The 17,519-nt window shown below is 36.9% G+C and overlaps 2 protein-coding genes across 3 annotated transcripts; one reads left to right on the forward strand and one right to left on the reverse strand.

The window, feature by feature from the left end:
* Window positions 1-11,252, forward strand: LOC113714286 (kinesin-like protein KIN-4C). 2 transcript variants are annotated; one of them, XM_072068930.1, is made up of 28 exons: window positions 1-137; window positions 341-501; window positions 693-839; window positions 937-1,089; window positions 1,190-1,440; window positions 2,585-2,763; window positions 2,894-3,018; window positions 3,644-3,680; window positions 3,831-3,922; window positions 3,998-4,114; window positions 4,332-4,445; window positions 4,546-4,629; window positions 4,705-4,891; window positions 5,143-5,243; window positions 5,349-5,447; window positions 5,515-5,628; window positions 5,696-5,812; window positions 5,893-5,973; window positions 6,920-6,991; window positions 7,077-7,167; window positions 7,266-7,297; window positions 7,463-7,548; window positions 8,325-8,396; window positions 8,509-8,727; window positions 8,817-8,952; window positions 9,582-9,677; window positions 9,828-10,475; window positions 10,586-11,252. In XM_072068930.1, the coding sequence occupies exons 2-28, from the start codon at window positions 373-375 to the stop codon at window positions 10,910-10,912; spliced, it is 3,906 nt and encodes a 1,301-aa protein (XP_071925031.1). In that variant the 5' UTR covers window positions 1-137; window positions 341-372; the 3' UTR covers window positions 10,913-11,252. The 2 variants fall into 2 exon arrangements, with proteins under 2 accessions (XP_071925031.1, XP_071925032.1); XM_072068931.1 differs by having other exon boundaries at window positions 9,585-9,677.
* Window positions 11,253-11,594: 342 nt separating this feature from the next.
* On the reverse strand, window positions 11,595-16,084 carry LOC113714499 (argininosuccinate lyase, chloroplastic-like). Its single transcript, XM_027238368.2, has 7 exons — window positions 15,608-16,084; window positions 15,028-15,291; window positions 14,803-14,919; window positions 13,837-13,985; window positions 13,014-13,305; window positions 12,640-12,804; window positions 11,595-12,224 (listed from the first exon to the last, which is right to left on the reverse strand). The coding sequence occupies exons 1-7, from the start codon at window positions 15,983-15,985 to the stop codon at window positions 11,967-11,969; spliced, it is 1,623 nt and encodes a 540-aa protein (XP_027094169.2). The 5' UTR covers window positions 15,986-16,084; the 3' UTR covers window positions 11,595-11,966.
* Between the last annotated feature and the right edge of the window lie 1,435 nt (window positions 16,085-17,519).

Below are 17,519 nucleotides of genomic sequence, written 5' to 3' on the forward strand. Positions count from 1 at the left end.
GCCCTTTCCTTTTGTTTTCTTCTCTGTCCACCGTCCCTCCCAATTCCCCGTTCAAAATCAATCCAACCCTCAACGGTCACCCCTCCCATCCTCCTCCTCCGTCCCAACCCCTCATTCCCACCTCTTTCTCCCCTCAGGTACGGTTCAAACTATTCAACTACATTTTTCACTCGTCGCTATACATTTTGGTCGATTTATAGAATAATGTGTGGTTAATGAGATCTCGAAGGTCAAGATTAAAATGATGGCCTTAGAGTTGGATTTTTTATTGTGTGTGCAGGCTCAATTGAATCTAGCTAGGGTTTCTGTTGCTTACTTCTTTTTTTCTTTCCTGTCGTAGTGATTCAAAATTTCAAATTGCATTGAGTGGAGATGGACAGTTCTGAAGTTAAAGACACATCTCAGTGTGTGAGGGTTGCAGTCAATGTTCGGCCGCTTGTCACTCATGAGCTTGTTGCTGGATGCACTGATTGCATCACCGCTGTCCCTGGAGAACCACAGGTACTTGGGATGAGTATTCTTTTGTTTAATACTTGGAAACTATATAATTATTACTATTATTTTTTAAAAAACATGTGCTCTTTTGATTGAGAATTTTTTTTAATTGTGTGTTTTTGGTCGCGAATTTTTAGTGGAGTATTGAGATTTAGGTGAAAATTGGGAGTTATTGAGGTGTTTGTATGCTCAAACAGGTTCAAATTGGATCACATGCCTTCACATTTGATTATGTGTTTGGGAGTGCTGGGTTATCGTCTTCACGGATATTTGATGAGTGTGTGGCTCCATTAGTTGATGCACTCTTCCACGGCTACAATGGTACCGTTCTTGCGTATGGACAGGTATGGAACCTGTTTCTGATATTACGTTATTTTCTGCAATTTAACGTTCTTTTGTTTGTGTTTCCTTACCTTGTTCAAAATTTGTTTCATGTGAAAGACTGGCTCTGGAAAAACATACACTATGGGAACTAACTATAATGGAGAAGACCATAAAGGAGGAGTTATTCCCAAAGTAATGGAAACCATATTTTCGCGAGTAGAGGCTATGAAAGCCTCTACAGAGTTTCTTATAAGAGTATCTTTTATTGAGGTATGGTAATTTGGTTTTTCGGTGTATTATTACTAAAGTCTCATAGTTCATGTATTGACCGCCTAATTTGGTATCATGTTATTTATTTTATGATTTGCAGATTTTTAAGGAAGAGGTATTTGATTTACTAGATCCAAACCCACCTGTTATTGCAAAAGGTGATGGGGCATCTATAGCAAAACCTGGCCCAGCAAGAGCTCCCATTCAAATTAGAGAAACTGTCAATGGTGGGATCACACTTGCCGGTGTTACAGAGGCAGAGGTTAGGACAAAAGAAGAGATGGCATCATACCTCTTGCGTGGTTCAGTATCTCGTGCTACGGGGAGCACTAACATGAATAGCCAATCAAGGTGTGTGCATTGTTTTAGTGTTATTGATAAAATCTACCTGTATGTCTCTAACTTCTTAGATTTTTGTGCATTGTCTATGATGTTGACTAACGTAGTTAATTTTATATGGAGGTGCTGATTTATGTCTTCAGTTACATGATGATTCTTGTGTGCTCTTTACTGTGTGAGTCATTCTTTTTTGTAAAGAGAGCAGATACCAAAATTACTCAGAATTATGGATCCTCTAAATCATGTTATCTTGTGCTACTCTCTCTCTCTCTCTCTATCACTTCTCTGCTTAAATTACTTTTTTCAATCTCCTTCAAAAGCGTTAGGGCATAAGCCTGTATATAATGTGGATTAACTCTGCAAAACTAGCATTAGTTAAACATTTATGCTTGAGGGATAGAGATTTTGTAGTTTCAGGTTTTGCTTGAAAGCAAAAATTGCTTGTGAAGATGCCAATAATGAGCTGGTCAATCAACATCATCCCCTTCTTTTCTCTTCTGCCTCCCCTTTTTTCTGATGTAATGTTTCTGTGTCAAGAATTTACTGATATTTCTCTGGATGTCCCTGGGTTCAGAATATATATGACAATTGGAGTTACTTAAACAAAGGTGTTAATGGTGTCTTCAAGTTACTACAGTCATATGGCGCTTACAGTAGCTCTAACTCTTAAAATGAAACTCAATGTATGCTAGTTGGGTGCTGCCTTTGATTGAAGGATACGTAGTGTAAGAGTTAGTTTCTAATGACAATTAGCTTGTTGCAGCTGAGAAATTAAATCAGATCATCACAATCTTCTGAACTAATGTAATAACTTCTCGTTTCTTCATTGTAGCCTGCAATTGTTTTAGGAGAAGTAATTTTTCTATTGTTTTTTACCTGTTTAATTTCTTCTTTATCACAGTAAATGTATCGGTCTAGCTGACAGAGTTGTGTTAACAAGAAGTCTCATTAATCTTGGAGCATGTTTCCAATCTTAATACGAATTGTCAGTGCTCTCTTATTAGCACCCTAGTGAAATCTGTAGAGAGCACTCTAGATAGGTTGCATACCTTGAAGAAACCAGCAGATTTAGCTGTTTTCTTGGCCTTTCTTTTAACGTACTCTTTCAGTCATTACAATGAGAATTTTTTAATGTTAGTGTGATATGATTTTTCAGTCGTTCGCATGCAATTTTCACAATATCAATGGAACAAAAAAGAACAAGCAGTTGCTCTAGTGGAGACATACATGATGAATTTAGTGACGAAATCTTGGGTGCTAAGCTTCACTTGGTGGACCTAGCAGGTTCTGAAAGAGCAAAGCGAACCGGAGCAGATGGGATGCGTTTGAAAGAAGGTGGAACTATCCTTGATAACTGAAATATATACTCTGGCTACTGGACCTGCTTGATGATGCTTTTTTTTCTTTATTGTTTTTGCTACTTCTCATTTATTTGGCATTCTTTTTAATTGAAAATATGGATTAGGCATTCATATCAACAAAGGGTTGCTGGCTCTTGGCAATGTGATTAGTGCTTTGGGTGATGACAAGAAACGGAAAGAAGGTGGTCATGTTCCTTATCGAGATAGCAAATTAACTCGGCTGTTGCAGGCAAGACATGTTTCTTTCTTTGCTTCCTTATTCATCCTTCCCAAGTTTCTAAACAACCATATATTATAATATGGTGTTCATATGTTAGTATATCTTACATTTCCGTCTACTTTTCAACCTTAGTCATAATCTTTCTTACGAACAAAATTTTTTCTATTGCTTTATATGGCATTGTGTTAGGACCATGCAGTTAACAAGTAAAAGTACATATCAGAATGAACTCTACGACGTATTGAATGGAAACATAAAAATCAGCTTATTTCAAAGTAGTAATCTGTTCTTGAATCTTCATTCTCATTTTCCTTTTTCCTTTCCAATCAGAAGACATGATCTTATCTGGTTTTTGTTCTCTGTAAGTTGTTTATATTGTTTGAACTTTTCTAGAGTGGTGGCTCCTATTGATGCTCAGTTCTATTGACAATTTTCTCTCATAAGGATTGCATTGCATGCCTCCATCAATACCATGTGTTCTAACTAATCCTGATTGTGCTTTCATTTTTTTAACATGATTCACTATATTAGTGGTTGTCCTGTCTGGCCAGCTTGATTTTCCCTGCGTGTCCTTGATGTTATATGTAATTTAAGCAAATCTACCATTGCTAACCTTGGGAATATTCTGTTTCAGGATTCTCTTGGAGGGAACAGCAAAACAGTAATGATTGGTAAACTTTTAATTTTGTTTCCCCAAAATGCTTTATATCTGTCCTCAGGAACATGATATGCTGTTTTATTATATGATTTTGCTGGGCATTTCATCATTTCTTTAATTAATGTCACTTAACTTCTTCTTTCTTTTTGCATTTATGTGGTAGCTTGCATCAGTCCAGCAGATACAAATGCAGAGGAGACACTAAACACTCTGAAGTATGCAAATCGTGCTCGTAATATTCAAAATAAAGCAATTGTAAGTTTAATATTGTTAAGAAAAATCATATTTTTTTTAATTCAATCAGTATACTCACCTACTTTTAATTTCTAGATCAACCGTGATCCAATGGCAACTCAGATGCAAAGAATGAAAAATCAGATTGAACAGTTGCAAGCTGAGCTTCTTTTCTTTCGTGGAGACTGCACTGTTCCTTTTGAGGAACTTCAGGTTTCATTTTTCCTCATAAGTGTCAGTCTGTCAGTTTCTTAGTTGCTGTGATTGGGAGGATGATTAAAATGATTATCATTGTGTTGGGTTGTGCATATAGATTTGAGGTGGTTACTTCTTAGAGCTAATACAAGAGGCTGTATTATCCTTTTAATTAATAACCTCTGTCCATAAGTGTGTCTCGGTTAGAAATTGACTTGTTCCTTCTGCCCTACAGATTCTTAAGCATAAAATTTCTTTGCTTGAAGCAAGCAATGCACAACTACAGCAGGAGCTTCAAGAACGTCGAATTACTTGTGATCATTTGACACAACGAGCCCTAGATGCTCAGGTAGTTTTATTTGTGTAATTGCCAATGTTAAAATGATCTATTTACGGCATCCAAGTTAGATGCATTTTTTGAAGCCGCTTACATCAAAATAATGTATTAGGTGGAGAGGGATAGGCTTGTCATGAAGATTGAATCAGCTCGAAGTCAAAAATCGTGGAATGAAATAGATTCTGATTCTAATCAGGTAGATAGGATTCCTGATCAATTTGCCATGTAGTTTGGGAAACTTGGCTAATATAAATTTTCAAATTTCCTACAGGATTTTGATTTGTTAAAAGGATATGTATCCAAGATACAAGAATTGGAAGGAGAATTATTGCGGCTCCAAAGTGCTAACCATTTAAGGCAGAATGATTTTGTTGACTACGTTAGTTTGGATGATAGCGGGCTTCATTCAAAAGATAACTGTTTTGCAGAGTCCGAAACAAAAGCTGATAATTTAAGTGGTGAGCTACCATAAGCTGTTCCATGATAATTATGTACACTCTTGTTTCTGTGTTTGTTCAGGTGGCTGCTATGCGGTGGATGTTTCTTGTTGTGGCTTTCTAGTATTTTATGTTGCGCATTATCATTGACTCTGCTTGACAAGAGGATTATGTTGCAACAACTTGTACCTGAATGGTCGTGATTTATGTTTGGAATTTGACCAAGTTGATTTCAAGTTGCTGGTAGAATAATGTTCTTTCATATTTGTTAGGTGTGTTTGAGGATGAGCAGAAAGAGCGAGAACATTCTTCTCTTCAAGAAAAATTGGACATGGAGCTCAAAGAATTGGACAAAAGACTTGAACAGAAGGAGGTATGTGGTATCTCTTCAAGTAATTATATTGGTTGGCTTAAATCTAGAAGCAATTGTTACCTTGTAACTTCTGATTTCACCTTGACCTATTATATCTGTTTATAGGCTGAGATGAAGCGGTTTGCAAATCCTGATACCTCAACTCTTAAGCAACATTATGATAAAAAAATTCAGGAGTTAGAACTCGAAAAGAGATTCCTGCAGGTATGTCTTTGAGTATGATGATTTTAGTTGATAATTTCTTTGTTTCTGAGCTAATTTTCCATTGCAGAAAGAGATCGAGGAACTTAGACATAATCTTGCAAATATATCATCTACTACTGATGATAGTGCTCAGAAGCTGAAGGAAGATTATCTTCAAAAGTTAAATGTCCTTGAAGCTCAGGTATTCCTTCAACTGTTTTTTTCCCCCACCAAACTTTATGTCTGGATAATAATTTCGGCCTCTGCAGGTTGTCGAGTTGAAGAAGAAGCAAGATGCTCAAGCCCAGCTTTTGAGACAAAAGCAAAAGAGCGATGAGGCTGCAAAACGACTACAGGATGAGATACAGAGGATAAAAACACAGAAGGTACAGGGTCTTGGTATTTGATACTTGTTTAGATATAGAGAATCCCTTGCTTCTTCTAATGGCATTCTATTGTCTAAAAGGTTCAATTGCAACAAAAGATAAAGCAAGAATCTGAGCAATTCAGGTTATGGAAAGCATCACGTGAAAAAGAGGTCCTTCAGGTACTACAGTTTTTTCACTATTCCATTTGGCTTCTTCTTTTACTACAGATTTTTACCAGAAGATGGAACACCAAACTTAAATAGTGAAATTATGAGTATTTGGCTCTAGTGGTGCCCTGGTGCTATCTCATTGACTCGTGTTACTTTTGTATGGATAGCAAGTTGTTAAGTGTGGTAATGTTGCTCATATTTTGCATAAGCTCTGAAATAATGGTAAATGGGAATCTTTGAGCCACAAGACAACATGTACTTTTTTTATTGAAAGATAAGAGTCTGCGAGGGACAAGAAGGCATTCAAGATCCAAGTAGTAGAATTGCAAGTACATAAACAAGTCATTTTAATGGTACTGAAGTAAACAGGCACTAACAAAAGTTTCTTTATACTGGCAAGATTTTTGTCCTATTTAACTACAGACTCTAGATGGAATCTTACATTGGATGAACCTTAAAGGTAGCAAGTAGGTTCTATTAACGATTTATTGAGAACCTGTTTCCACTAAGGGAGTTCTCAGCTTTAGCTTGCTTCCTGGATGTGTAGTTTATGTCATGTTTTTAGATGTTGGCAGACAGAGTACAATGTGGAAGTAACTACACGTGATGTCAGCCTTTGTAAATAAACAATTGATTCAAAAATCAACAAACATGTATTAATATTTTTAGTTAGTGCGTTGCTTTTCTAAATTGGAATCATGCTCCATTTCCAGAATGTAAGCCAGTACTTCCTGCTATTGAGAGTTAAGACTTCGGTATTAGCCTGTAGCAAAATATATTTTTTGTCGGTCCCACCACCCCCAGCCCACCTCCCTTTTAGTTTTCTCTGTTAAGGCAATTAGTGCTTTGCAATGAAGGAAGCATTATAATTTCCTTATTCGTACACAATGTGCTCCTGTAGTATGAACTAATTTTCTAAGGAGGCAATTGTATATCTTTTGAATTTCCTTAACAGCTAAAGAAAGAGGGAAGAAGGAACGAATATGAGTTGCATAAGTTATTAGCGCTCAATCAAAGACAAAAGATGGTGAGTCATTCTTTTCTTTTTCCTCGAATTACGAAACTTATCTATTTGTGAAGAACCATTCTTTTCACTCTCAATTGCATGTTAGGTTTTGCAACGAAAGACAGAGGAAGCAGCTCTGGCCACTAAGAGGCTTAAAGAGTTGCTAGAATCTCGGAAAGCTTCACGTGAACTATCTGGTAGGGATATGCTCTATTACACAGTCCTTAGACTAGACATCAATTTACAGTTTATGGTCCACTAACATTTCCTCTATTACTCTTGCATTTTTGTCTAGGTGTTGGAAATAGCAGTGGCCCTGGAATCCAGGTATCTTAAACTAATGTTTACATGCACATGTTCTAGTGTTTGATTGATTAATCATTGTCCTAGTGTTGTATGAATGTATGGGATATCTCTTTAAGGGGTTCCCCAGATTGCAGCAGATGTTGGTATTCTATTATGCATCCAACTAATAAGTTTTCTATTCAAAAGGCATTAATGCAGGCAATTGAACATGAACTTGAGGTCACTGTACGTGTACATGAAGTTCGGGCAGAATATGAGCGTCAAATTGAAGAGTGAGTTCTGTTACTTTACAATTACAATCTTTTGTTGATCCTTTAATAGTTGCTCAAACTTTAGTATCCTATTGTAATGTCGCTCTAAAGTTCTAGGCGTAACTGTTCATGCGGTACAATTTCTTATTTGATGGCCTCTGCAGTATAAATTTACTTTTACTTTTGGATTGATGGTTGGATATGAATTACAAAAGGGCGCAAAGTTAGTATCCTCTCAGAATCTTACTAAGATATGCTGTGGATGACACAAAAAAAATATGTAGCAGATCTGCTGCACATATAGGCAGCTGGTAGTGTTTTATTCTTTAGCAATTTGAGAAGATAACAACAGTGTCAAATTCTTTACTTGGTTGAACTATGCCACAGCATACTCTTTGTTGAGGTTTATATTGGGCCAGAGTTTTCCTGATTATGGTCACTGTTATCAATTGCTGACAATCACAAATAGAATATGTAAAAGGTTTCATTGTTCTGATTCAGCTGAAGTTTTTGCCCCAAGAGTATGGATTTAGGTATTCTTACCATTTGAGTGGTGTAGGGTTGCCAAATGAGAATATGGTGAAGTGGGCTATTCCACGGATTCCCTGATCTTAGTAGTACTTATTATGATGCTTCTGTAAACATGAGAATCATTACCTCACTTTTTGATGAATCTACTACTAAATGTTTGTAATTTGTCTTATCATCACTAATTTCATTATGTTAGTGATCCGTTCGACACTTACTAGAATTTACTTTAATACCTGACTTTCTGAGAATTTTATTTGTAAATACAGGAGAACTAGAATGGCTAGGGAAGTTGCAGAATTAAAGGAAGAGGCACAGATTACGAAACAAGGAAACTTAAGGTTTGACTTTGGGGGCTTTTGTTATCTGGTTCTAATTATTTTGAGATTTTATAATATCATCATTGACCTGAGGGATCATATAAAATTATTACTTTGGCTGTAACGGTTGCAGACACACCATGTCTCCTGGTGCAAGAGATTCAAGAATTTTTGCGCTTGAAAACATGCTTGCCACCTCATCCAGCTCCCTTGTTTCCATGGCATCACACCTGTCAGAAGCAGAAGAGCGTGAACGAGCCTTTAGTGGTAGAGGACGATGGAAACAAGTTCGATCTCTTGCTGAAGCAAAAGATGTCATGAACTTTTTATTTAACTTAGCTTCCTCCTCCAGGTCTGCATTAAAAAATAGATCTCCTTACAGAGTATATGACCTTCTAAAGCTGTGTACTGAAAAGGGTACTTTGGCATTGTTTCTTGAAGATGCCAGCTGATGGATCGTGAAGTTTACTGTAGAGAGAAGGATGCTGAAATTAGAGACCTGAAGGAGAAGGTAGTCAAGTTGGTTAGGCAGATAGAACTACAAAAGGCTGATCTCCTTCGTCAAGAGAAATTTATGGTTAGTGATTCTTGAGTCTACAACTTTTGGCTTATTTTCTCGTCTGAATATATTGTGAATTTTCTTGGATATGATGACTTTTGGGTTCAAGTTTTAAGAACTTATTTTCCTTTTGAGAGTTGGTGAATATTTGAGTGCTGCACCTAGTTAGGGGTATAAACAAGTCAATCTGATGCCCTACAGCCAAGGTGTTCAGCTGGTTTGGTTGCTAACTTGCTTAAATGTCATCTTCAAGTTTGCTAGTTGCTTAAATTAGCTTAAGTAATATGAGCTCAATCAATGGATTACAATTAGCTTGGTTGTCTTCTATGATACTTTTGTGTGTTTTATAGACTCGTGAGCAAGCCTTGAGTTTGTTTCACAAGTCAATCAACTAGAAATGTGGGGTGTTTTCCTATTTGAATTCACAGCAGATGTGAAGCTCTTATTCATAATCGTCTGCTGTTTCCCTCTTGGTGTCTCACCTTGTTTGTCTTGTAATTATTCCCATCCAGTTTTCTGTATTTTCTAGCGGTGTTCTAGTTGATTGACCTCTCCAATTCAGGAAGGTTCACAATTAAAACTTCCCGCATAGGCTTCCTTGTCATATTGATTACTTAGTTATTAGCCAATGACTTAATCTTTTGTAGAAGTTGGCTGCCAAGAAACCCAAGGGAGAGGCAAAGAATGGTGAAGATGCATCAAAGGGTGGTGCTGAAGGGCACATATATGATTTGAGGCCCAAGGTAATTCTTTTTAAGCTGCAGATACGTAGTTGCAGAGTCCATGAAAATAGATGACTCAATTTCTTTCTTAAAACTTTCAAATAAGAGTAATTGCTTCTGGCCACCTGAATTAGTGAAAAACAAGTGAAACCTTTGCCTTGTCTTTATCAGGGGATACGACAGTCTGTCATCTTAAATGGTGGCTGGAATAATTTGCAATCTTTGGAAGACATGGATACCTCAGATTCAGAATATTCAGACAATGGCCAAGGGGATGATGACCATGAGTTGGGACATACTGATTTGGATGACCCTGAGTGGTCCCTTACAAATGGAAGAAGAAGGCGTGCCAAGAAAAGGAACTCCAAGAATAGCAGCCATTCTGGCACAGCATCTCATCCCATATCTGCCAGTGATTCTGAAGGTTTGAATACAAAGACATCAGGTGGGGAAGATAGTACCGGGAGTCAGAAATATGAGTCTGCAATCTGCTGCTCCTGCAGTAAGAAGTCTTTGTGCAAGACAATGAAATGTGAATGTCGACTTGCTGACGGCATTTGTGGGACATCTTGTGGCTGTGATCCTGTAAAATGCAGTAATAGAGAATCAGCACTCACCCAAGAGGACAATGGCTTGCCACCATCAGAAATTGTTGGACTGACTAGAACTGCTTCAGAGACTGATGAAGCAGATGGAAGTCACGTCCTTGCTTCTCATGGTGCAATGTTACTCCAGTCTGCACTTTCTGAGAAGCCTATGATCTCAAATGATGAAGGTGGACCCAGAAGAAAGCCTTTATCTGACATTGGAAATACTCTGGTATGTCTGTTTTACAATCTTTCTTCTTGTCACTGATGTGTGCATGTTTCTTTTATGATGTCTGTCTTCAGACTTCTTTAGGCTTTTCTTATTTAGCTATTCAATTACAGGCAAAATCAAATGCTCCAAAACCTAATCAAAGAAAGAAATGGCGGAAATCTACTATTCAACTTGTTCCAGCTCCACCACCTGCCGCTGAACCTGAAAATGTTGAAGGATCTGTAAAGCCTGAAATCAGCTCAAGTGAGAGTGATATTTCCTTGAAATTACCCAGATTTATGCGCTCTGCTTTCGTGCATAATAATCCTTTAAGAGAAAGGAATTCAGATGCACACAGTGATTCTACTGTTATGAAGGAGATTGGAGTTACAGCTTCTAGAAGTCCTCAAGAACAATCGAGAACAACAGATGAGAAAGAAAATAATTATAAGCCATAATTTCCTCTGCTGCAGTTGGTGGTTTGATTAAATTTTGTACAAGCTGCTTTTTCTAACATTTTGAAGAGATTGGAGGTTCTTTTGGTGTTCTGTAGTAGGCGATTGGCTCTTTGTGTAATTTAATTAGTGGCTGACCTGTAGAACCGCAATTTGTTTCTCCATTGCTGGTTCCAAAATTGCTGATTCAATCTTCAAAGTGACTCTCAGAGCAAGCTCTTTATGATCCGTAAGGCGGTGCAGTTGTAAAAGCTCCTGTGTTCATCATGCATGTACATTTTTCTTGTGCTTGTTGATGCTTGGAATTGACTCAATATGTAACGCGAGTTTATAGCCTGATTAACAGCTTCTGGCTAGCAAATGAATCCAGTCAAACTGGTTGGGCTACGGCGATTGATCACAAAAGAGGTGAAACTAATTCTAAAGGCTTCTGTTTTTCTTCCACATTGTGCGACAAATCACAGAAGGTTTTTTTTTTTTTTTGGGATGGTTTTAGTTCTCGTTATCCTTACAGGTTACAACATGTTTTCGAGATTACAAATTACGACCTACCAATATAGTCCTCCTCATATTAGCAGCAAAAGTTGAACACGACCTTTTGACAAAAATGTTTCGTCCTTACCAGGCCAACTTGTGTTGGCCTCGAAGATGTTTGCATAAATGGAATTAGTGAAGGATAGGAGGATTGGAGGAAATGATTACCAAATGTTATTCCTGCAAAAAAGTGCCAGGAAGTCTCATGAGTCCTCCAGAAAAGCATCCAGAGGTTAATATGACCACTTCCTAAAATGGCTAATTGTTATCTAAATATATTTTTGTAAAAAGCAGCAAGGCATACAACATAACACTCGGAACAACGTGGCGAGTCTAAACTAAGGCAACAAAATGAATCACTAGATTTAGTACTCATCCATAAAATTCCAGATCGGGAATGCTAAATTTGGAACCAGTAATGAAGTAGCATCCGTCATAGCTGGTTTTGACCTTGAGTTGCCTGCTCAGTTCTGGAAGCAATAATTTGGAGATGACTCGTTCTCATATTTTATAGGCATCACAGCTATGTCTCTCGATTTATATCAAGCTTGGCTGTCCAGTAGTCTAGCTGACTAGCAACACAATCCGAACCTGTTGAACCATACGAGCTGAATTTCTTGACGGCATTCTCCACTCCAAGAAACTCATAGACATCCTCGTCAAACGCAGGACTTATATTCTGAAGTTCCCCTATACTCAGGTCCTGAAGCTGACAGTTTATTGAAACACACATGGCAACTGCCCTTCCGACTATATCATGAGAAGTTCTAAAAGGAACGCCCTGCAGACAAATTCCAGATTGTCAAAGGAGAGGAATTTATATTTTATAGCCTACCAACTATTAAACAAGAGAATAGATGATTTTCATCAAAACGCTGAGGCTACTTGCAGAAGCACATGCCCACACCACTTTAATCATTCTGATTGTCGTCAAAATTCAACTCATCCAAGGGAAAAAGCAAGAAAAGCTAATCATTCTTCAGAAGAGCCTCATTTTTAATACGAGTATAAGAATCCCAACGTCCAGGAAATTGATGCTTAACTAGTCGCATCGACTCTTCAGATGTAGATTCTATGTACCACATACTCAATCAGACATTTCTCAACTTTCCCACCTCTTTGGTAAATGGTATTAGACATCACAGAAGATATACCTAAGAGGATAACAGTTACTGGAAATCTTGTACAGTATTTACCTTTTTAACGAGGTAATCTGCTAGAGTGGTGGCATCAAGATGACCCGCTGGTAAAGCTTTTTGTATTTTCTGCTGATTAAAGGTGATATTCTGGGCAAACTCAGTTGATACCTCAAGCATTCCGATTATTGTTTTGACACTGTCAAATACAGGTTCTTTATCTTCCTGTTTGGGGTGACAATCAAATCAAATGCAAGACTATCAAATGATAGGTACATGTTGAAATCAAGGCAAGACAAAATAGGCATCAGCTCTTCGATAAGTATGTTATGATAAGTAGCCTAATAATAGAAAGCAAGAAGCATGGTATCAAAGGGAGGTGAGGTGATACAAGTAGACCATTAGCTTGTAAACTGTAGATGAACAAATTTTACCTGCAAATCGCGATTGTATGCATGCGGGAGTCCTTTGCACAATACAAGAAGTGAGACCAGATCCCCTATTACTCTAGCAGATTTTCCACGAACAAGTTCCATTGGATCTGGGTTTTTCTTTTGAGGCATTATACTGCTTCCAGTAGAAACTGAGTCACTTGGGATGAGAAATCCAAATTCTTCTGATGCCCACAATACCCATTCTTCTCCAAGCCGAGATAGATGAGTGGCCATGATTGAATTTGCAGAAAGGAACTCCAAGACGAAGTCTCTATCAGAAACTGCATCGATGCTATTTCAAATAACCGTGTCACCAGTGGTACGAGTACAGGATATCAGGCCAAGGATTACACAGCAAGCATGAAAATCAACTAAACCTGAGAACAATATAGATTGTGCTCATGGTATAAAAATTAATCAAAATTAAAAGAGCAAGATACTTTTGTCAAATTTGGATTGAAAAGTAATCAATCTTTTAAAATGTTGCAGGAAATTTTTTTAAAAAAATTCAGCAATATCAAAATGACTACAATTTAGCTACCCTTTGGTGAAGAAGTAAAACCAGTTCAATAGTTCTTCAGCATTTTAGGATGATAGTAGAAAGAGTTGTTTTTGCCAGTACCAAATCCAGTGGAGTAACAGGCTTTCCAAGAAAAAAAATTGTCCCTTTTTATTCATCCATTTAGTTATTTTTTAAAGTCTGTGTCTATCACCAGGATCTTCAATGGATCTAAAAAATATCAATAATTTGTATACTGAATGATTACTTGGTGAGAATCTTAGTTCTATAGCAGCCAGAATCAAAAGCGGATTCAGCTAATACCTGTTTCTCAATGGAGCAGTGAATCCCAAAGCTTCAGAAGTCATAAACCTATCAATGGGAAGACCAGTACCAGCTAATGCACATGCACCCAGAGGGCAGAAATTCATCCTTACTTTACAGTCTAGTAAACGGCCAACATCACGTTCAAACTACAGTTCACCATTGAGTCTTCAGTAAGTTGAAGTACAGTTTGGTTAAATTGTAGAAGTTCTAAGAGATGAATATGAGAGTGTAGTCTCTTTAACTCACTAATCAAATGAAGGTCATACCAAAAAAACTAAGAACTGGAACAGCAAAAGCTGAGAAAAAAAGAATGAAGAAAGTGTATACAAAATAACAAGTGTTTTTGGAGGTGGGGGTTGTTAGGAAGGAGGGGAGACACAATAATACTCTGGCGCATATGTTTTGAATCCTGATCATGGCATATAACTATTGACAACAGGCTGCCAATCACCTAAGGACAGTTAAATAAAAATTGAAAGATGTGCTATTTAAAGCATCTTAAATTGTTGTCAAAATATCATGACTTTCTAAGTCTAACAATTTCCGTTTTGGTATGATAAAGGAATAGCTAAACATTAAAGTGTTCTTCTTCCTATCAGCTATCATGCGTGCATGACAGTTGAATGGAAGAAGCCATCCTTTTAATAGGTTCAAAATTCTATGTAGATTTTTGTGAAATAATTAAGTTCAGATATTTTCGCAGTTAAATTACTTTTGGAATAAGATTGGTAATAAGTCAGAGAAACTGTATGGTGGAGGCTTCAGAGGTCTTATAGGAGAAAAACTACTAGAGGCCTTTGGATGAAGTTCCATTTACTAGGGTTCCCAAGGACAAAAGGGAATCAGGATATTCTTTTAATGGAGTTCAAATTCTCATTCATTAATGAAAAGTTCCCAAACGAACACATCACACAATTGAAAAACCATCAATAATCAATAACTGTAAGTTTATGAAATATATACCTGCTCGACATATGCTAAGAGAAGATGCTGCAAAAGAACAGGTTGAGCCCTTTGCAAATGGGTATATCCAGGAACTATCAATCCCTCATTCCTCATTGCAAGTTTCAGCAGTGAAACCTGCAATATTTGAAGTATAAATTTGACCGATCGCGAAGTTGATTAATTGCAAACTATAAGCTGCACACGAAATCAAAGAGAAAAAGATAACCAAGAAAGTCATGCAACCTGAAGGCGTCTAATGCATGCAACAATAATGTCTATATTGTCACGGCACCATAGGCGAAAGTCAGTTGAGACTTGGTCATTCCTGCTCCTGGCTGTATGGAGCTTCTTTGCAGGTTCACCAACAATATCAGTAAGTGCTGCTTCAATGTTCATGTGTACGTCCTCCCTATCGGTCCTCCACACAAATTCTCCTGCTTCAATTTGCCTCTCTACCTCATCAAGACCTCGTAAAATGCTATCCCTGTCTTTTTCGCTTATCAATCCCTAAATATCAACAATATCCATCAAAGGACACATTTTTATTCAACATCTCTACAAAATTGTAACTTAGTTCCCGAAACAACAAAAAAAAAATTGTAGAACTCAAAATCTCAACCTACTAGCAAAGTACTCCTATATAGAAAATTTTAGTCTCCCATACTTTTTTCCTTCGCTATTTTTTCTTGTTAAAAAAAAAAGAAAAAATAAAATCATCTAAACATTCTGCAAACGAACACCCGATGGAAAGGAATAGCAAACCACGGCATTCAAAAATAAATTAAAAATTTAGCAAAAAAAAAAAGATTAATCAAAAGAAGACCTGGTGAGCTAGCATGGAGGCATGAGCCCGACTGCCCATAATGTCATGTTTGTAAAGAACTTTATCAAATGAGATTGATTCAGTGAAGTTTTCCACTGCATCAGTCACACTCTCTTCGAACCTCCCACCCCATAATTTGACTTCCTTCTTCAATGGGCCGTCGGTGGTGGGGGAAGCGTCGGAGCTGCTCATGTTCTGGGCTGCGTAGGGAGTTGTTCTTCTGTTTGGTTTGGTAAAAGAGAGGTTTTGGGGTTTAAGAAAGATGGGATTTTTATGGAGGTTAAGAGAGCGTTGAACTGGGGAAAAACTGGGAATGGAAGCCGAAGATGATGAAGAAGGAGGAGAGGAAGAGGAGGGGGAAACCAACCGGGTCTCCATTGTGCGGCGGCGAACCGATGCGAGAGGGGGAAGCGGTGATTAATCGCTTTCAAGAACCGGTGGAAAGACTTGTTCCCTGCATTCATTCCTTTTCTTAAAGAGTCAAATTTCTTTGGGCTGGCATAACGGATTTATTGAATGAACGCCACTTCGGTTGTTTGAAAACAAATCCAATGTTGGGCTAATGTTGGGCCAAGCCTAGCCAGCGAGTAATAGCCGAAGGCAAAAAAGGGAGAGATAGCGAAGAGAACTAGAGGAGACAAGGGAGAACGTGATTGTAATTTGAAAAAGCTAATTTGTAGGGGTGGTTATGATTAGTTAAGGTGAGTGTGCATCGAAATCGAAATCGAAATCGGTAATTCAAAATTTTAAATTTAAAATTATTTGAAATTTTGGCATAAGAAAATCTGATCGAATTCGATTTTGAATTCATTAATTTTGAATTCGAATTCGTACCAAATTCAATTCGGAATTCAGTAAATTTTCATTTCACGGAATTTGGGAACTCTTTTTTTCCTTGTGTAATTTTGTTTCGTATTTCTAATTTTTTTTATTATAATTATATATAAGTTTTTCTAAACTAAATGCTAACTTTTATATAATATGTGTTTTTAATTATAACATAATATACAACTAACTTAATAAAACTTATTATTGTATTGTTAAACACTATAATTATTAGTTAGATGTATTATTATATAATATAAATTTTATATTACATATATGTATATATAACAAATTTGAAATTGAAATCGGTATTCAATTTTCGATTTCACACCGAATTTGAACAAAATTCGTATGCCTCGAAATAAAAAAATCCAAATTTCATTCCGATTTTTGATTTACTAATTTCAAAAATTTTGAATTCAGTTAGAATTCGGCAGGTAAATCAGAATTTTTCAATTTTGCACACTTCTAGTCATGCTTATCACACGTTGGTGTATCTTTTACCGAAGAAGCAATTATAATATAAATTAAAAAATTGTTAGTATATTACATTCAACTTGCTCTCATGGTTGTTAAAATCACGATTACGATCCGGATAAGTAAAATCGATCCAGATCATGCATAGAATCGAAAATCACCTTAATATGCATAATATCACTAGAATCGTTTGTGTGACCATCGGATCGTACGAATTTTTGATAATTTTATAAATTTGGGGCTAAATCTTGAAACTAAATGAAAACATTTGGAGTAGGTTTGTAACTTGTCAAAAAATTAGATCCTTTAATTATAATTTTGCAACAATTTTTGTTTAAAAACAAAAGTTACAACAAAAAGGCTTTAGTAGGGATAAATAAATGAAACCACAAAAGGATGAAGAGAGAGAAAGTTTCTTTGGTTCTTCCCCATCTCCAATCCGACCTTCTTCCCCGTCTAGATTCCAATAAAATTTCACAAATTTTGCTAATCTCCTATATCTAATTCTCTATTGTTTTTGTACCTTTGTCCAAGTTCAAGGAATTTTTGACAGAACAAGTCGCTCAATGAAAACAACAGTGAGTACTCGTAACTTCTAATTTCATTGTTT

This window comes from Coffea arabica, chromosome 10c (genome assembly GCF_036785885.1).
Source record: "Coffea arabica cultivar ET-39 chromosome 10c, Coffea Arabica ET-39 HiFi, whole genome shotgun sequence".
NCBI classification, from domain to species: domain Eukaryota; kingdom Viridiplantae; phylum Streptophyta; class Magnoliopsida; order Gentianales; family Rubiaceae; genus Coffea; species Coffea arabica.

What these genes read in the sequence shown, in the direction of transcription:
- LOC113714286 (XM_072068930.1), top strand. Translation starts at nt 373, where the DNA reads ATGGACAGTTCTGAAGTTAAAGACACATCTCAGTGTGTGAGGGTTGCA. An exon ending in TCGAAAAGAGATTCCTGCAG is followed by an intron (nt 5,448 to 5,514) that starts GTATGTCTTTGA and finishes TTTCCATTGCAG; the next exon opens with AAAGAGATCGAGGAACTTAG. An exon ending in AGAGGATAAAAACACAGAAG is followed by an intron (nt 5,813 to 5,892) that starts GTACAGGGTCTT and finishes ATTGTCTAAAAG; the next exon opens with GTTCAATTGCAACAAAAGAT.
- LOC113714499 (XM_027238368.2), bottom strand. Translation starts at nt 15,985, where the DNA reads ATGGAGACCCGGTTGGTTTCCCCCTCCTCTTCCTCTCCTCCTTCTTCA. An exon ending in CCTCCATGCTAGCTCACCAG is followed by an intron (nt 15,292 to 15,607) that starts GTCTTCTTTTGA and finishes GTTGATATTTAG; the next exon opens with GGATTGATAAGCGAAAAAGA. An exon ending in ACTGCTCCATTGAGAAACAG is followed by an intron (nt 13,306 to 13,836) that starts GTATTAGCTGAA and finishes TATTTGAAATAG; the next exon opens with CATCGATGCAGTTTCTGATA.